This window comes from Canis lupus, chromosome 28 (genome assembly GCF_011100685.1).
Source record: "Canis lupus familiaris isolate Mischka breed German Shepherd chromosome 28, alternate assembly UU_Cfam_GSD_1.0, whole genome shotgun sequence".
NCBI classification, from domain to species: Eukaryota; Metazoa; Chordata; class Mammalia; order Carnivora; family Canidae; genus Canis; species Canis lupus.
The window spans coordinates 10534652-10551671 of record NC_049249.1 but is presented as its reverse complement, the minus strand read 5'-3'; the positions used below and the strand labels follow the sequence as shown (position 1 = coordinate 10551671).

The window sequence follows — 17020 nt, the reverse complement described above, 5'->3', positions numbered from 1 at the left end:
GCTTCTCCCCCTCCTTCTGCCCCTCCCCCTGCTTGTGCTTGCTCGCTCTGTCAAATACATAAAATCTTACCAAAAAAAAATCACACACAGGAAGTGCTTAGGGCAGCACTGGCTGCACGGTAAAGCCTCGTGTCACGGGGGCTGTTAGGATTTTTGCCAGCCCCTCGCTGAGTGCCCTGCAACTCAGTGCCTAGTGGGTGAAGGACCCCATTAGGGTGACTGCCTCTCTCTGCTCTCTGATGCAGGGCCATTGGCGCCAACCCTCTGTACTGTGACTGCCATCTCCGCTGGCTGTCCAGCTGGGTGAAGACAGGCTATAAGGAGCCAGGCATTGCCCGCTGTGTGGGGCCCCCAGACATGGAGGGCAAGCTGCTCCTCACCACACCTGCCAAGAAGTTTGAATGCCAAGGTGAGCCCAGGAGCACGAGAGGAGGGCGGTGTGTGGGGAGGGGGTGGCAAGCACAGGGTGGCATTCCCACCACCTGCTGCTGGGGGCCCACAGGACCTGCCTAATCCTGCCAGGGCCTTCCAGGGGCTCCTGTGTCCCTGCGGTGACCGCCTGAGTGGGGGGTCAGGTGGCAGGAGTGAAGCACCTGCTGCTTGTTAGTGCGGCTACCTTCTAGTCCTGACGTACAGCGAACCAGGAAAGCTGGGCAGGACCTCGGGCTCTGAGGGCCTTAATCCCTCCCAGGGGTGACCTAAGGAAAATCAAAACAGCAGCACTTCTGGAAGCTCCCAGCCTCTCAGGGGCGAGTGCTCGGGCCTCGCGCCGGTCGGGATTGTGCGCAGCGATGAGCTCCCACCCGAGCCTGGCCCCAGCCGCCCCTCTCCTGACATTGGCAACTCCAGGGCTTGAGCGTGACGGAGACTCCTGCACACTTTGCTCTGAAGCTGCCTCACCGGGGCGTCTGTACGTCCTCCTCAGCAGAGCTTAACTGACTGACTGGGCCCGGGAGCCCACTGAGCCGAGGGAGGTGGCTGAGGGTTGCCCCGGGGCCAGCTGCGTGCGCTGGGGCCCAGCCCCTGCCCTCCGCGGGCTCGCGGACCTGCATGGGAAATGGAAGTGACCGCCGTAGGTCACCGGCCACCGGGGTAACGGTTCAGAAGGGCTTGGCTGTGGCTTGTTGGGAGCAAAACATTGGCTCGGTATTTATTTAAGGGGTAGGGCCGGTGTTGGCAAGTTAAAAGGTTTTCTTGACCCAGAGCGTGCACACCAGCAAGGTACACGGTGGCCCGCAGGATTCTCACCGAACACGCCGGGACACAGCGCGTGGGAAATCCGGGAAGCCCTCTCATGCGTCCTTCCAGCTGTTACTGCAGTGTTTCTTGTAATGCTCACGCCTCTTCTGCAGGACCCATATTTTTCCATTTCTAGAAGGAGTCCTAAGTGGGAACCTGAGTTTACCCGATGGCTTTTGTTCTTGTGAGGTCCTCGTGCAACAGGTGCCATGCCCCAGGCGGCGGGGCTGCCAGCTCCTCACCGTCCCCGGAGGGGCTGCAGGAGGTCTTGCCTGTGGTGACAGGAAGGATCCTCCCCCATCAGCCTTGGAGAGAAACAGCTTGAAGGCAGATGGACTCTTTCCTCACAGAGCCGAGTCCCCTCCTGCTCCTTGTGACAGGGCAGGGCGGGGAGCCAGAGCTGACCTTGGTCACAGCAACCGTGGTGCCCTCACGCTGCCGGCTCGGCCCTGACCACCGCGTCCAGCGCCCATCCGTTAAGGCTTTTCAATTAGTTTATTTAATCCCTAAGGCCTCTGAGGCAGCTGCTGTTACTAAACTCCTTTTATAGGCCGGGGAGGTAGGCTGAGGAAGGAGGGTGGGAAAGTGACCCGGGAGAAGTACAGGGAGGGCCTGGATCTTGGGGAGAGGGCTTCCACCCCCAACCCCGACCCGAGGACTGTCCTGCCCCCTCCCCCGCTTCAGGTCCCCCCACCCTGGCTGTCCAGGCCAAGTGCGATCCCTGCTTATCCAGCCCGTGCCGGAACCAGGGCACCTGCCATAACGACCCCCTGGAGGTGTACAGGTGTGTCTGCTCCAGTGGCTATAAGGTGAGTGGAGGTGGGGGCGGGCTGCTCTTTCCAGGTAAGACGGGTTGGGCTGCAGCGTTCACGCTTGCGCAGGGTGCCCGGGGCTGCAGGGTGCCCAGGGCCGGCGCTTGAGGGAATGTTTAATCAATGATGTAGCATGTGAATGAGTGAATGAATGAATGGATGAATGACTGAGCAAGTAACTCTGGGGACAAGGAGGCACACTGCTGAGGGGGCGGGCTGGCTGTTGGCTCACACCAATCCCTGGGTGTCTCTGATGTCCTGCTCACTCACTTTGTTCCCCAGGGCCGAGACTGCGAAGTATCCCTGGATGGCTGTTCCAGCAGCCCCTGTGGAAATGGAGGGACCTGCCGCCCACAGGAGGGCGGGGACGCCGGGTTCACGTGAGTTGCCTGCAGGGCTGGAACCTGATGGGTGGGAGTGCAAGCCTGGGTGCAGCCTGCCCCAAGTGGGATGGCCCAGGTCTCCCTGTGCTGGGGAGGGGCAGGCACTCCCTAGAGCGCCCTCCATGCCTACCCAGGCCAGGCCCCTGTTGCCCAGAGAGAAGGCTGGGGCCTGGGGCTGCATTGCTCACTCCTGCTCCAGGCGTCTCCCTGCTCATACTGGGTGCCAGAGGGCCTTCTGATGGCCTGGCAATTCGTGGCCAAGGGCATATGCAGTGGCAGTGCTAAGGGGTAGTTCAGGGGTGGTTTAAACCCCTATAATCTCCACTGTCCCCCAAGGCCTCCAATTGGAAGTCAAACATCCGCTTGCTGTGCCAATGCTGCGTGGAGGCAGGGCCCCTAGCCAGTGCCTTGGTATCAAGCAGTCCCTGAGACAGGTGGGGAGACCTTCCCAGAGGTGGGAGTGAGGCCCAGTTGCGCCCCCTGGGGCCTGCCCTCATGGTCTCATGGGTCATACTGGTCACAGCTGAGCAGCTGTTTCTCCCCTCCCCTTGGACTCCGTGAAGGGCCAGCCCTCGCGGCTGCTGTCTGACCTCACCATGTAAGCCCCCACCTCCCATTCACCCTGCTTTCCCCCAAGACCCCTCAATGAGCACCCCCCCACACTTTCTCAGAGTTCTCCTGGGCCCAGAGATTTTTCAGAGGAGTATATAGTACTTAGTTGCTGAAAATAAACTGCCAGCCAAACAAATTTACTCTTTGGAAAATGCTGTTGAATCTACTTGGTGGGAATGGCCAAACCTCTCTCTGCAAACCCAAACTGCCAGGGGTAAAAAAACACTGAACAACTGCTTACAGGTCATCACCTCGGAAACGGCATCGTTAAAATAGGCTCTGTCATTGTCTGGATTTTGGAAGCCACTCCATCCAGCCCCCCACTTCCCGCAACCACCCTCCCCTGCCCTGCCCCACGCTAGACTCCTGGACGGGGCGGTCTGTGGAGCTTGGGGGGCTGAGAGGACCCCTCAGAAGAGCCTGCTAGGTGGAAGATGGGTGCAGCTGGGGTAGCCCCTTCCCAGCTGGAGGGTGGACCCCAGAATTGTGTGCTTCATACCTTTTTGCTCACATACCCCCACCAAACAGATGTTTTATTTATTTATTTATTTTAAATTTTTATTTATTTATGATAGTCACACAGAGAGAGAGAGAGGCAGAGACATAGGCAGAGGGAGAAGCAGGCTCCATGCACCGGGAGCCCGACGTGGGATTCGATCCCGGGTCTCCAGGATCGCGCCCTGGGCCAAAGGCAGGCGCCAAACCGCTGCGCCACCCAGGGATCCCTAAACAGATGTTTTAAACTACATCCCCTCTCACACATTCTTAGAGTGTTAGCTAGAATTTTTCCAGTCAGTTGAACTTCTCATTGCAAAGGAGATAGTTTCCAGGATATTGTAAATATTAACATTTAAAAATAACTCATTTTCTAGTTCATTTTTATCATTTTCCAGTGGAATCTGAATAGCACAGCAATTTGATATCACTTTAAAAAATCACATCAATAAGCTCCTGTTTAACAGCTGAAACATTTTACCTCCTTTTTTCTCCTCGTACTAGTATTTCCATTTTACTCCCCACTCCCACCTCCATTTCTCTTCCTGTGTCTATGTTCTGTGCTGGGGTCCACTATCAAGCCTGCAGCCATACTTCTCTGCTACCAACGTGGGGGTGTAAGTTTGTAGAATTTTTTTCTTGTCACCAAGATTAGAGGTTTCTTTTGCAGAGTTGTCATTACAAATATCAATAATATATATATATATATATATACACACACACACATATATATATATCAGAAATAACTCTACTATAAAATTTTATTGATAATTAACACCCATGAAAGTAAAAGTTTATTAGACTCCTAGAGAGATAGGTGGGGCTTTTTTGTGTGTGTTCTTCTAAACACACAGGGTGAATGTGACAGCATTAGAGCAGGCTCACCATCCAATATATTCCTTTTTAAAAATCTATGTATACAGAGATATGCTGCATACATAGCATTTGTGAAAGAAATTTGAGAAAGTTTATGCAGATAAGCCATTGGGATTAGAATTTTTATTGCAGCGTGTCACTCAATTATTTGAAACCCTTCCGAGTTTATATGCCAAAAACCCCAGAGTAATCCGTCATCAAAAAGTATTTTTAATGCTCTATCGGCTGACAATTCCACTATGTGTCCCTTTAATGATTTATTTTAAAATTTTTTAAAATTCAGTTAGCCAACATAAAGTCCATACTTAGTTTCAGATGTAGTGTGCAATGATTTATCAGTTGTATATAACACCAAGTGCTCATCACATCATGTGCCCTCCTTAATGCTTGTCACTCAATTACCCCATCCCCCCACCTACCTCCCCTCCATCAGGCCTCAGTTTCCCATAAAGAGTCTTTCATGGTTTTTCTCCTTGGATGACTTCCCATTCAGCTTTCCCTCCCTTACCCTGTGATCTGTGCTGTTTCTTACACCTTCAATGATTTTTGATGCACAGAAGTAGAACTTCTTGCAAAAGCATTTGTCCAGTTACTTTGGAAACCTCTATATTCCTAATAGTCCCTTTATTTGGCGCTAGGGTTCTAGGCTCCAGGCACGTCCCACCTTGCACTCAGGTTGGGAGAGGTGTATGCGCCCTTCTAAAGCTCTGGGGTAGGTCTGTTCAGAGTGCTGAACTTGAAGATCTGGCTGGAAATTAATTTTTCAGACCTCTCTGACCCACATATGGCTTGGAAGACCCCAGGTGTCCCCTGGGGGAAGGTGTACACTGGCTGGAAGATCATGGATTCCCAGGACCCTCCACAAGTTGGCTCCTGTTTACCCCCTACCCCCGATGTATGAGCCAAGTGTCCCCTGCCTCTGTCCACCTGGCCTCAGTGTGGCACCATCCTGGTACCTACCAACTTTTCTCTGGTGGCCTCACAGCTAGACTGTGAGTCCCCATGGTGCAGGTCTTATTTAGTGTGACCTCAGCAGCTAGCAAGGGCCTGGCCTGGCCTAGGGTAGGGGTCAAAGTTCTGGGATGACAGTAGTCACCTGCAGACACAGGCTTCCATCAGTGCCTCAGGAAGGCTGCTGCCCTGGCCCTGGGCCCACCCACCCTCCCTCCTCCCCTCAGGTGTTCCTGTCCCCCCGGCTTTGAAGGCCCAACCTGTGAGGTGAATACGGATGACTGTGTGGAGCACACATGCGCCAATGGGGGTATCTGTGTGGATGGTGTGGGCAACTACACCTGCCAGTGCCCCCTACAGTACACGGGTAAGTGGGGCGGGGCGGGGGTGCACAGGCCCTGAGCCCCTGTCTTGTGGGCAGAAGGGCTGAGGCCCCCACTCAGCGTCTGCAGGGGTTTCTGCTAGCCCAGCTACCTGGCAGAGTCTGGGGGCAGCTTCTCTCCTTCCTCATTCTTTCCCCAGGAAGGGGCTGTGAGCAGCTGGTGGACTTCTGCTCCTCAGATTTGAACCCGTGTCAGCACGAGGCCCAGTGTGTGGGTACTCCAGATGGGCCCAGGTCAGTGTTGCCTGTTTTCAGGGCCAGACAAGGGCATGGGCCTTGAAGTCACTCCCCTCCCCTCCTATTTCCTTACTTGTCAAAAGTGGGTTTGGTCTTGGCTATACAGGTTCCTGCAAGTCTGGGTGGGGATAGGGCAGTAGTGGGTATAGCTTTGGTCAACTAGACCTGGGTTTACAGTATGACCCTGAGTGGATGCCTTGACCCCTCTGAGCCTGTCTTCTCATCTGCAAAGTGGGCACCCCATAGCTCCCTCCTGGAGTAGGTATAAGGGTCAGATGAACAAATGTACTCTGCTCCAAGTCTGACATCTGATAAGTGCTCCATAAAGGGGCTATTATCTTTCCAGATCCACAGTTTCTCCTCCCCAGTTACAAAATGCACAAAACTCTGAAAACCAGAAGCCCATTTGGTAGCAAAACCTGGTTTGACTTGAACATATTTGGTAATAAAACCTGACCCCTACCGATATGAGGTTATGTATAGTCACTATTCTTGCCATGTAGTGTGAACGTGTATAGATTTTGCTGCAGAAATATGAACATGTTTAATTAAGGGGCTGCCCCAGATCCCATTGATGTGTTACATAATGCTTTAGGCATTGTTACAAATAGCCTTTCCAAAATCCAAAATCTTCTGAATTTCAAAACCTATCTAGCCCCAGGAGGTTTGGATAAGGGGTCATTGACAATTGTCACCATCATTGTTAGAATATATAGAAGTGCGCTGTCACCTGAAAACTACATGAAGATCGTGGGTTTTTTAAATGTTTCCATCTGCAGCTTTGTAAACATTTCTGGGACCCTTGTTCCACTGGTCAGGACAGGTGGTCAGGGTTGAGGCCTGAGGCTGAGGGACCCAACCCCAGCCACTCAGGCCAGAGTGGGGAGTGGAGCCTCTCAGGGAGCCCACGGTCCAGCAGGGGCCACCCAAGGACAATGGCAGGAAGAGACAGGGGTTACTGAGATCGAGAGGTACATGGAAGTCTCCATCCAAAAGCTGCACAGCTGCCATGCTTGTGGGTGAGCTGCTGGGGTGGAGTTGGCACAGCCGACCAAGGAGCAGTGGCAGATCAAGAGGTAGCCCGCTGCTCAGAGGGGCTGGACCTCAGGTGGTGGGAGAAAGCAGGACTGCCCCTCATCCCTCACACTGCGCCAGGAAGAGTCCCTGATAGCACCAAAAGTGCGCAGACAGCTGCTGTGTAGCGCCGGTTCTCTCAGCTTCCGCCTTGGAGGGAAGATGTAAGGACTCAGCTGTGCTTGGAACTCGGCAGGTATTCGGTACATTGGCTGAGTGAGGGAAGGAGTGAGTGTGAATGGGTGGAGTAGGTGGACGGTCAGCTACTTGCAACATTTTTCAGACTGCAGCTCAAGACTCAGTAGTGGATTATGACCACAGGGTGGGTCGATTAACTCAAAAAACTAAAACAGAGGCGCATAAGCATGGCTTAGTTGGTTAAGTGTCTGGTTCGGGTCATGATCTTGGGGTCCTGAGATCAAGCCCCGGGTTGGGCTCAGTGCAGTCTGCTTGTCCTTCCCCTTCTGCTCCTCCCCTGGCTCACTCACACTTTCTCCTAAATAAATAAAACCTTAACCTAAAATAGAAGAACTGTCAGAGCATCATGGCATTTTATGTAGTAAGGAGTATTGTGCCATTAAGCTGGCTTTAGGGTGTGTGTGCCCATAGGTGTATGTATTTTCACTTGGGTAGAAAAGTATTTCTTACAGCTTAAAAAATTGGGAATGAAAACAAACATCCAGGCAGGAGCACCTGCCTGCCAGGTTGTGTGGTTGAACTGTGGAATTTGCAGTTCAGTTTGGAAGAGTTTCCAACAGGGATCACTTGATGATAGCTGGGAGGATGATTCCTGGAGGAGGTGTGGTATTGACCAGAGTGACAGAGGCAGGGAGAGAGAAGAGGATGTTCCAGAATCAGTAGGTGGTGGCAGTTGGGAAGTGCTGGTGAGGTGCAGGTTGCTGCCAGTAGAGACAGGTCCAACCATAGGGTGGGCCCTGATGGTGGGGGCAGGGGGAAGCAGGACAGGGGGCATCTCACAAGGCTGTGACTGAAAAGTAGGTGGAGGAGTATACTCCTTGATAGGCAAATGGTTGATCTCCAGGCAACCAGTGCAGCCCAGTGAGGGCTGGGGGCTGGTCTCGTGTCACTTGAGTGGGGGCATGACCTTTGAAGGGGGAGGGCCAGGAGGCCAGTCCAGTGGAGTTGGGAAGGCTGGAGAAAACAGCTAGTTGAGCCCCAGGATTCAGGGCCTTGTGCTGTGGAAAGGCCCTGAGTTTGGCCTCAGATGTGCTGTCAGTGGTCAAGGTAGGTCTTCCATGACAAGATCTGTTCTCATGCTCCCGGCCCAGAACCTGCCCCCACCCAGAGGCCCACGCAAGCTCTCTTCTTGTATCAGGAAAGGGTCCCAGGATGTGCTGGGAGGCAGCTTTCTCTCCTGGGCTCTGTTTGACCTCTTGGGTGTCCCATAGTCACACATCCCCCAGACCCCATGGGCTTCCGACTGAGTGAGGGACTGACTGCCCCCCATCCCTGCATGCGTGCCAGGTGTGAGTGTGCACCAGGTTACGTGGGTGACAACTGCAGTGAGAACCAGGATGACTGCAGGGATCACCGCTGCCAGCATGGGGCCCAGTGTGTGGATGAAGTCAACAGCTACTCCTGCCTCTGTGCTGAGGGCTACAGGTGAGTGGCCCTGGGGGAGCACGAGTGAGCATGAGTGACCGAGGCCTCCTGGCCTCCAGCCCTGGAGCTGGCAGGAGCCCCCAAGCACAGCGGGTGGGAGGGAATTAGGGTCAGAGCTTGGAAGTTGGATCCTTGGGTTTTGACCATGGCGATGCCAACCCCAGCTGTGTGGCTGTGGGAAAACTACCTAATCACTCAGGGCATAAGCACAGGGTCCCTAAACTGTTTGGTGGAGGGAGTGGGAGGTGGGTACAGATTACTGGCCAGTGCCCACCACATACCTGCCCAGCAGACCTCTGAAGACACATCCTGGCATAAAGGTCACTTATCTTCACAGCCTGACTTCTCTGAAAGGTTTTTGGCCAGGGTTGGGGTTGGGGAAGAAGGGCTGCCTTCCTGGCCATCTACCTCCCATGCTCTGCTTGGGTCTTTTTTTTTTTTTTAAACACTTTAATTGAGCTATAATTCGCATGCCCTGAGATTCACCCAGTTTCAATATAGGATTCAGTGGCTTATAGTATATTACCAGAATTGTACATCCATTAACCATAATAATTTGAGAACATTTTCATTACTCCAGAAGGAAACTCCATACCTATTATCTGTCACCCTACCCCCTCCCATCTCAGCTCAAGGCAACCAATAATCTAATACTTGTGTCTATAATAGAGTTGTTTATCTTGGATATTTCATATAAATGGAGTCATATGATCTTACCATCATGTTTTTGGGGTTCATCCATGTGGCAGCATACATCAGAACTTCATTCTTTTTTGTGGTTGAATATTATTCCATTGTATGGACCACATCTGTGTATCCATCCACTGAGAGACATTTGAGCTGTTTCCACTCTTGGCTGCTGTGAAGACTGGTGCTATGGGTGTGGCTGTGTCAGAACTCCCTGCTGGTAGTAATGTCCCCTCTTTTATTTCTTTAGTCATTTGAGTCTTCTCTTTCTTGTTTGTGTCTGTTTTCTGTAAAATGGACAATAGTGAGTTTGCTAGCAGACTTGACTGCCCCGAGCCTCGAGTGCTTCTCAAACTGTAATGTGCACATGATCTTGGTAAGAAGTAGATTCAGGTTTTCCATTTCTGACAAATGCCCAGGTGACAGCGATGGTGCTGTTCCAGGGACCACACTTGCTTCTCACCTTGTTTTCAGTGTCCTTCTGGCTCATAGTTCTCTTGGGGGAAAAAGTGTTCATTAGGAGCATCTTCTATTGCTTTAAGGATCTGGTTTCCCAAGATGTTCAGCAAATTTCTCTCCAGGACCGTGGGACAGAAAGATGTCCCCTTGCCCCTTCGCCCAGCCTTCTCTGACCTGTATCTTTTCCCTCTCAGCGGGCAGTTCTGTGAGGCCCCTCCCCGCCCTCCTGCCCCCAGAAGCCCCTGCGAGGGGACAGAGTGCCAGAATGGGGCCAACTGTGTGGACCAGGGCAGTGGGCCTGTGTGCCAGTGCCTCCCAGGCTTCGGCGGCCCCGAGTGTGAGAAGTTGCTCAGTGTCAACTTTGTGGATCGGGACACCTACCTGCAGTTCACTGACCTGCAGAATTGGCCCCGGGCCAACATCACGCTGCAGGTGCGTGCTCAGGGTGCCCAGTCACAGAGGCGAGTGGGGCGCCAGGGGGTGTGGCCTCGGGTCAGAGCACTGAGGGGAGTCCCTGCCCAGGAGGACAGGGAGGAACCTGTGTTAATCAAAACTCTTTGGATGTGGGTCAAGTACATGAAAGGTTATCTGAAACCAGGGTAGGATGAAAAGGGTGGAGAGGTGACCGGATCCTCTCCCGCCATCCCGTCTCACCTGCTCCTCAGCTCCAGCCTCCAGTGCTGCACACACACTTCTCTATGGCCTGGGACATGGCCGGAGTTGGCTCTGGGCTTCAGCTCTGGCCTTGTATCTTTAGCCTCCTGGCCCTTATTTTGGGGCCCTTATTTTGCCATTTCATGTCTTGAATTTCGTCTCAGAGCATTGGTTTGTTGAGGGCAAAGGCACATCGCACTTGGATGGCAATGTTTACCTGGAGGGATGGGGGTGGTGCACATCACATGGAAAATGATCAAAGTCTGCATCTCCTCTTTGGCTCTCTTCCTCCAACTGCATTCCCTACCCCAGCAGTCGCATCTTTCTCCTCCTTCTCTCACAGAGCCCCTCAGCCTCCCAACATGCTTACCATGCCCCCCCCCCCACTTCATCTTGCCCATCCACACTGTCTACACTGCAAGAATACAGCTAGCCTAACTGCTTAACAAAGTAACATTCACCCAAACCCTCCCAGCCACTGCCTCAGGCACCTCCTTAAAGAGGTGAGGTCAGCCCCACTGTCCCTGTCACAGGCTCTGCCCTGCCAGCTGGTTGGACAGCAATCACAACTTCAGGGAAGATCTTGGATTGGCCTCCCTTCAGCCACGTGCCCATCCCTGGCCCAGCCACTGAGTCCAGCGAGATGGGGTGCTATGATGCATCCTCCCTGGGCCATGTGCCAGCCCTAGGAGACCAGGGAGTCAGGTTCTTTACCAGAAGAAACAGAAGAGGAACAAGGAAGGATCATGGTTCCTACAGCATTGTAGAGTGATCTCCCTCCTAAGGTAGCTCCAGCTTTTGCTTGCACAGCTCCAGAGACAGGCACTACCTCCTGAGTGGCTCTTTTCAGGTTTGGGTGGTCACGGCTGTTAGACAGCCTTCCTTAACTTGTCCTCTCAGTGGCTCCAGAGGCCCGCAGAACAGGCTACCCCACACCCATTGGACTTTCTGAACAGGTCGCCCTAAGGTCTCTTACCTGCTCCTCCTAGCAAGTGGTTACCAGGACTGGGCTCGTCCATCTGCCTTCTCTCTGCAGCCCCAGCCAACCTGGCAGTGGATGGGATGTGAACCAGGGGCTACTAGCCTCTGTCAGCATCCCCTGGAGGATATGTCCCCTGGGCAGGCTACATAGCCAGGGGAGGACAGCTCTGCACACAGCATTCCTCTTCCAAATGTGGGTCCCCCACCTACCTGTGCCATCGCTGGGTGGGGTGGAGTGTGGTGGGAGAAAATGTGTCCTTGCCCATCAGGTCTCCACGGCAGAGGACAATGGGATCTTGCTGTACAATGGAGACAATGACCACATGGCAGTGGAGCTGTACCAGGGTCACGTGCGTGTCAGCTATGACCCGGGCAGCTACCCCAGCTCGGCCATCTACAGGTAAGGCTTCCTCATGCCCACCACCCTCGCTCAGGGTCTCCCAGGGCAAAAGCAGGTGGTTATTGGGACCACTGGCACCTGGGCTGCCCAAGTGGGAGGAAGGGCATTTCTTTTTTTTTTTTTGGTATATTTTTTTATTGGAGTTCAATTTGCCACCATATAGCATAACACTGAGTGCTCATCCCGTCAAGTGCCCCCCTCAGTCATCCCATCCGCCCACCCACCTCCCCTTCCACTACCCCTTGTTCGTAGGAAGGGCATTTCAACCATCTAGTGAGGCCCCAGCTTGGGGCTGAGGCCTGAGCGGTGGGCTCACCCTTCCCTATCCTATCTCCTCCTCACAGTGGGAAGGAGAGATGGTAAGATGGTAGCCCTTGCCCCAAACTGCTCAGCTTTCCCCAAGGAGTCCCAAGAAGGGAAGCAGGAGGGACCAGGCCCTAGGCCACAGAGTCGACACACCCTCCTTCCTTAGAGATGTTATTTCCTGGGAAGCAGCTGCTGCATCAGTGGCCTTTCTAGGGAAGGGACCAGGCAGAGATGGGCCGAATTAAAGCCCATTCCCTGGGGTGGGGACACCCCATCTTCTTCCAGTGCCGAGACGATCAATGATGGACAGTTCCACACCGTTGAGCTGGTCACCTTTGACCAGATGGTGAATCTCTCCATTGATGGAGGCAGTCCCATGACCATGGACAATTTTGGCAAACACTACACACTAAACAGCGAAGCTCCCCTCTACGTGGGAGGTAAGGACCTGGCCCAGATAAAGGCTGTGGCTGGCTCTCCCCAGGCCTCCCCATCAGGTGATGGAGACAGCCATTTCAGGTGGGGCATCTGTTGCTCTCCAGCCTAAGGCTTGCCAGGAGGGCTAGTGCCCCAGCCACTGGATTGAGGGGGTATTCTAAGCCACTGGTGGATTGTCCTACCCAGCCTGGAGCCCAAGCTGACCAAGAAGGATGCGTACCTGGGTTGTCTGTGGCCTGGTCTTGAGGGGAACCTGGAGCTTTCCCAGCTGTCTTCCAAAGTGGGCACCTTTCCTCTTGGCTTTGGGCCAGAAGGGCCTTGCCAAGTATTCAGGGTCTGTTCCTAGTCTTGGAGCTCTCAGAGGCCCAGAGCCTGCTGTAAGAGGCCCAGACATGGGGGACCTCCCAGCTGGCTTTACATGCTTTGCAAGCTAAGTGACCTTGTCTACCACCTGCAAACATTTCCAGGCCCAGACAAGTCAGGTTTCCGCAATAGTGGGGCTTTCTCCGTGCCGCAGTGCACCATGGCGAGACTTTGGGCAGGTGTGGAGAGAACCGTTGGTTCTAATCACAGATCTGTGGTTTATTAGTTGTACAACTTTGGGCAAGTCGCTGAGCACCAGATGGGGTTTAGCCACCCTGACCTCAGAGGGTTGCTGTGATGACCACAAAAGCAGGTGACAAAGTGGCATACACATTAGTTTTAGGCCTTTTCTGCTTTTGAAGTAAGGAGGTAAGTGCTGGTGTCCCACAGGGCATGAAGGAGCCTTGGGTGAGGGCAGCCAGACCTTAGGTACCCAGGGCTTCCTTTGTCAGCTGGTGGCTGCTAGGCCTGGCGCCCCTGGGCTGTGGTCATAGAGGGGGCTGCTTTTCTATTTCTTCTGGGAAAGGAATTTGGACCCTCCAAGGTGGCAAAGGACCTTGGCCCAGGGTTGCAGAGATAGAACAGAGGCTGAGGGTGGGAGGAAACACTGTGCAGTTGCCCAGTGGACCTCAGCGGTGAGTGCGAGGCATGGTCTGAGCCTGACCCGGCCCAGCTCTGCCCCATCCTGCCCACCCCAGGGATGCCAGTGGATGTGAACTCAGCCGCCTTCCGCCTGTGGCAGATCCTCAACGGCACCAGCTTCCACGGTTGCATCCGAAACCTATACATCAACAATGAGCTGCAGGACTTCACTAAGACGCGGATGAAGCCAGGCGTGGTGCCAGGCTGTGAGCCCTGCCGAAAGCTCTACTGCCTGCATGGCATCTGCCAGCCCAATGCCACCCCGGGGCCTGTGTGCCATTGTGAGGCCGGCTGGGGGGGCCTACACTGTGACCAGCCAGCCGATGGCCCCTGCCATGGCCACAAGTGAGCATGGACTGGGTTCAAGGAGCCCTCACACCCCCCCCACCCCCACCGTCCACCTGTAGGTTCCTTACCTTTCCCTATAAGCTCCTATCCCCAGGCTGCTGCATGGATTGTATTTTTAAATCCCCAAACTAGAACATGTGGCCCACCACAGGGTTTTACTTTTTTTTTCTAGTTTTCAGTTTTTATTAACAGGAGGAGGTCCCTAGGGAACAGTGTCACATTTTGCTCCCTTTTGCTCTTGGGAACAGAGCAGAATCCCATGATGCCAAGGCTGGGATTGTGTAGGATTAGACTGGCTCCAGCCTATTCTCACAGTACCTTTTCTCTGTCCCCTCCAGGTGTGTCCACGGAAAATGTGTGCCCCTCGACGCTCTTTCCTACAGCTGCCAGTGCCAGGATGGGTACTCGGGGGCTTTGTGCAACCAGGCGAGGGCACCTGCAGATCCTTGTGGGGGCCTGCAGTGCCTACATGGCCACTGCCAGGTCTTGGCCACCAAGGGGGCACACTGTGTGTGTGACCCCGGTTTTTCGGGCGAGCTGTGTGAGCAAGGTCAGGGGCCCCCCTCCTGACATGCCCTCTCCACAACCTGCAGTAGTGACTTGACTTTTCCTCCTCCAAGCTTGGCAACCCCTCTGTGCCCCCTCCCCTCTCCTGTACCCTGGACTGCTATTGGGCTGTGGTACCCCCTACCCTCTGGACTTTGTGCCCCACTTCCATACAAATGGCCCAGCTTGCCCTGAAGCCCCCTTATCTGGGGCCAGTGCTGCCTCCTGACTGGGGTCTCCCCTTACAGAAGGGACTGCCCAGGGTAACAGCTCCTGCCTGAACCTCCACCTCTTGGCCCCATTACCTTGGGACACCGGGAGCAGCAGGAAGTCTGAGGGTTACGGAACTCTTTCCCAGGCCCATGTGACCAAGATGCTTCTGCTGGGCTGGAGACTGCTGAGGCTAGGCAGAGGGAAGCTGAAGTCCAGAACTCAAGCCTTCTGGGTCCCCTAGGCGCCTCCCCCCCCACGTCCTGGCACACATTCCTTCTCTATTGTGTTTGCCTTCCCAGCCTCCTCTGCTCGGAGCCCACTTACCTGGCAGCTCCATCTGTCCTGGAGGGTCCCGGCAGCTAGAAAGTTCTTCCTTCATACTCACTGGACCATGGGCCCAGGAGGAAGCCTGTGCATGTGCATGTCTGGTGGGGACGGAGGTGGAGTCTGAGCACTAGAGGCCCTGGTCCTTGGATGCTGCCTCTCCGCCTCCTGCCTTCCCCCTGGGCCAGCGCTGGCCCACGGGTGTGCCCTGAGGCCTTCTCTTGGTGTCTGTCCTATCCAGAGTCCGAGTGCCGGGGGGACCCTGTCCGGGACTTTCACCAGGTCCAGAGGGGCTATGCCATCTGCCAGACCACGCGCCCGCTGTCGTGGGTGGAGTGCCGGGGCTCCTGCCCAGGTCAGGGCTGCTGCCAGGGCCTGCGGCTGAAGCGGAGGAAGCTCACCTTTGAGTGCAGCGACGGGACCTCTTTTGCCGAGGAGGTGGAGAAGCCCACCAAGTGCGGCTGCGCCGTCTGCGCCTAGCGCCGGGCTGGACGGGGAGGGGTGAGGCGGGCACGGGGCACGGCTGCGGGGCTGCGGGTCGGTGCGGGCGGCGGGCGGCGTGGCTGCTGCGGGGCGGCCCGCGGCGTGCGGTGGGAGCGGTGGGCCGACCTCCCGGAGCCGGCGGCGGGGGCGGGGCGGGCCGGGCTGCAGGCCACCCTCTGCCTCCGGAAGTGCCTTGCACAAATAGGCGCTTAATAAATATTTGTTGAATGAATGTGTGCTTGAGGTCAGGCCAAGAAGTGCAGAATGGTGACACCCCCTGCTTGCCTACTACTTGGGTCTGAAGGAGGGACTGGCCCCTTCCCAAACCAGCTTTTCCCTGGCTGCAGAAGCTCCTTACCCCCCTGCAGGTGATCTTGAAGCCTCCCCTGGGGCAGCCAGCCTGACTCTGCTCTGTATGCTGCTGTAGCATCCGCTAGCAGTAGGCCAGGCTGCTGAGGGACGGGCCCCTCCTGCTGGCCAGGAAGGGGCTGCCTCTTACCCCCTGGGCTGGACAGCACAGCAGCCACTGCTTGATGGGGAATGAGGCTGGAGACAGAGGTGAGTCTTAGGACCAGACCTCTGAATCCTGAAGTTATGGGTTGACCATTGTCGCTTCAAGGAAGGGGCTCTCAGGTGGAGGAAATGCCCACTGGGTCTATTTGGGGTGGTGAACAAACCAGAGAGGATGGTGTGGCATGGGAGGGGGGAGGTTGGTTCTTGATTCCAGCTGAATAATCACCAAAGGGGCATTTGTCCTTGGCTATCCCAGCCCATACCCGGCCACAAGATACTGGCAAGCCATTGACAGGGGTACAGGATCAAGGGGGTTTGAACTAGGCTGCTTAGCCAGGGAGGGGTCTCCTCCCAGGGAGACTGGGTTCAGATCCTTTCACGGCATAGACCAGTAGGGAGCAGCCATCCAGGCACCAGGAAACCTCTGGTGCCTCTCTCACTCTGGGCAAACTTCTTCCCCACCGGCCTCAGTCTCCTCAGCTATCAAATGTGAAGTGGCTTGACTGAACATATGTATAAGCAATGCAGACCCTCCCACTGTGGCTCCAGAAGGGAGGCTGGAGGAGTTAGAGGATCCATTTTCAGTAATCACATCAACAAGTATTTATGTGCCTAACCAGGCTGGGTACTGTGGGTGTTCTGCTCATGTGGACAGACATGAACTAATCGTAGAGCATCACAGGAGTAACCACGATGCCTGGGAAGAGATGAGCCAAGGGCTCCAACCACAGACACTGGTCCAGGCTAGAGCTGCTCACCCTAGGCATTTGCAAGGAAGGACTCTATTTGAAGAGTCATTGAGTATGTGGCCACGTGACTACAAATGCTTCTTTTTCCATGCAGAAGGAAAACATGGAAAGCTTATATTTGAGCTTAAGTAGTGAACTGGCTAGACGGTCATGCTGTCCTGCCCAGATGTCTCCCCAAAAGTGTGTGTGCCCCTAGGGGATCCCAGTGGGTAAGAGGAGTGAGCATATCT

The 17020-nt window shown here is 54.6% G+C and overlaps 1 protein-coding gene and 1 long non-coding RNA gene across 3 annotated transcripts in view; one reads left to right on the top strand and one right to left on the bottom strand.

The window, feature by feature from the left end:
- SLIT1 (slit guidance ligand 1) overlaps positions 1-15579 on the top strand; it is a 167430-nt gene extending 151851 nt beyond the window's left edge. The window contains exons 26-37 of the mRNA XM_038578405.1: positions 246-409; positions 1924-2048; positions 2334-2431; positions 5596-5735; positions 5891-5984; positions 8547-8684; positions 10025-10262; positions 11735-11865; positions 12457-12611; positions 13671-13959; positions 14301-14512; positions 15287-15579. Coding sequence (XP_038434333.1) covers positions 246-409; positions 1924-2048; positions 2334-2431; positions 5596-5735; positions 5891-5984; positions 8547-8684; positions 10025-10262; positions 11735-11865; positions 12457-12611; positions 13671-13959; positions 14301-14512; positions 15287-15525 — 2023 coding nt within the window. The 3' untranslated portion in view covers positions 15526-15579. The remainder of the gene's footprint in view (positions 1-245; positions 410-1923; positions 2049-2333; positions 2432-5595; positions 5736-5890; positions 5985-8546; positions 8685-10024; positions 10263-11734; positions 11866-12456; positions 12612-13670; positions 13960-14300; positions 14513-15286) is intronic.
- Positions 5597-12047, bottom strand: LOC102153022. 2 transcript variants are annotated; one of them, XR_005380473.1, is made up of 4 exons: positions 11676-12047; positions 10485-11531; positions 9402-9658; positions 5597-7273 (listed from the first exon to the last, which is right to left on the bottom strand). It is a non-coding gene; the product is annotated as an uncharacterized LOC102153022 (long non-coding RNA). The 2 variants fall into 2 exon arrangements; XR_005380472.1 differs by having other exon boundaries at positions 10485-12047.
- Positions 15580-17020: the final 1441 nt, after the last annotated feature.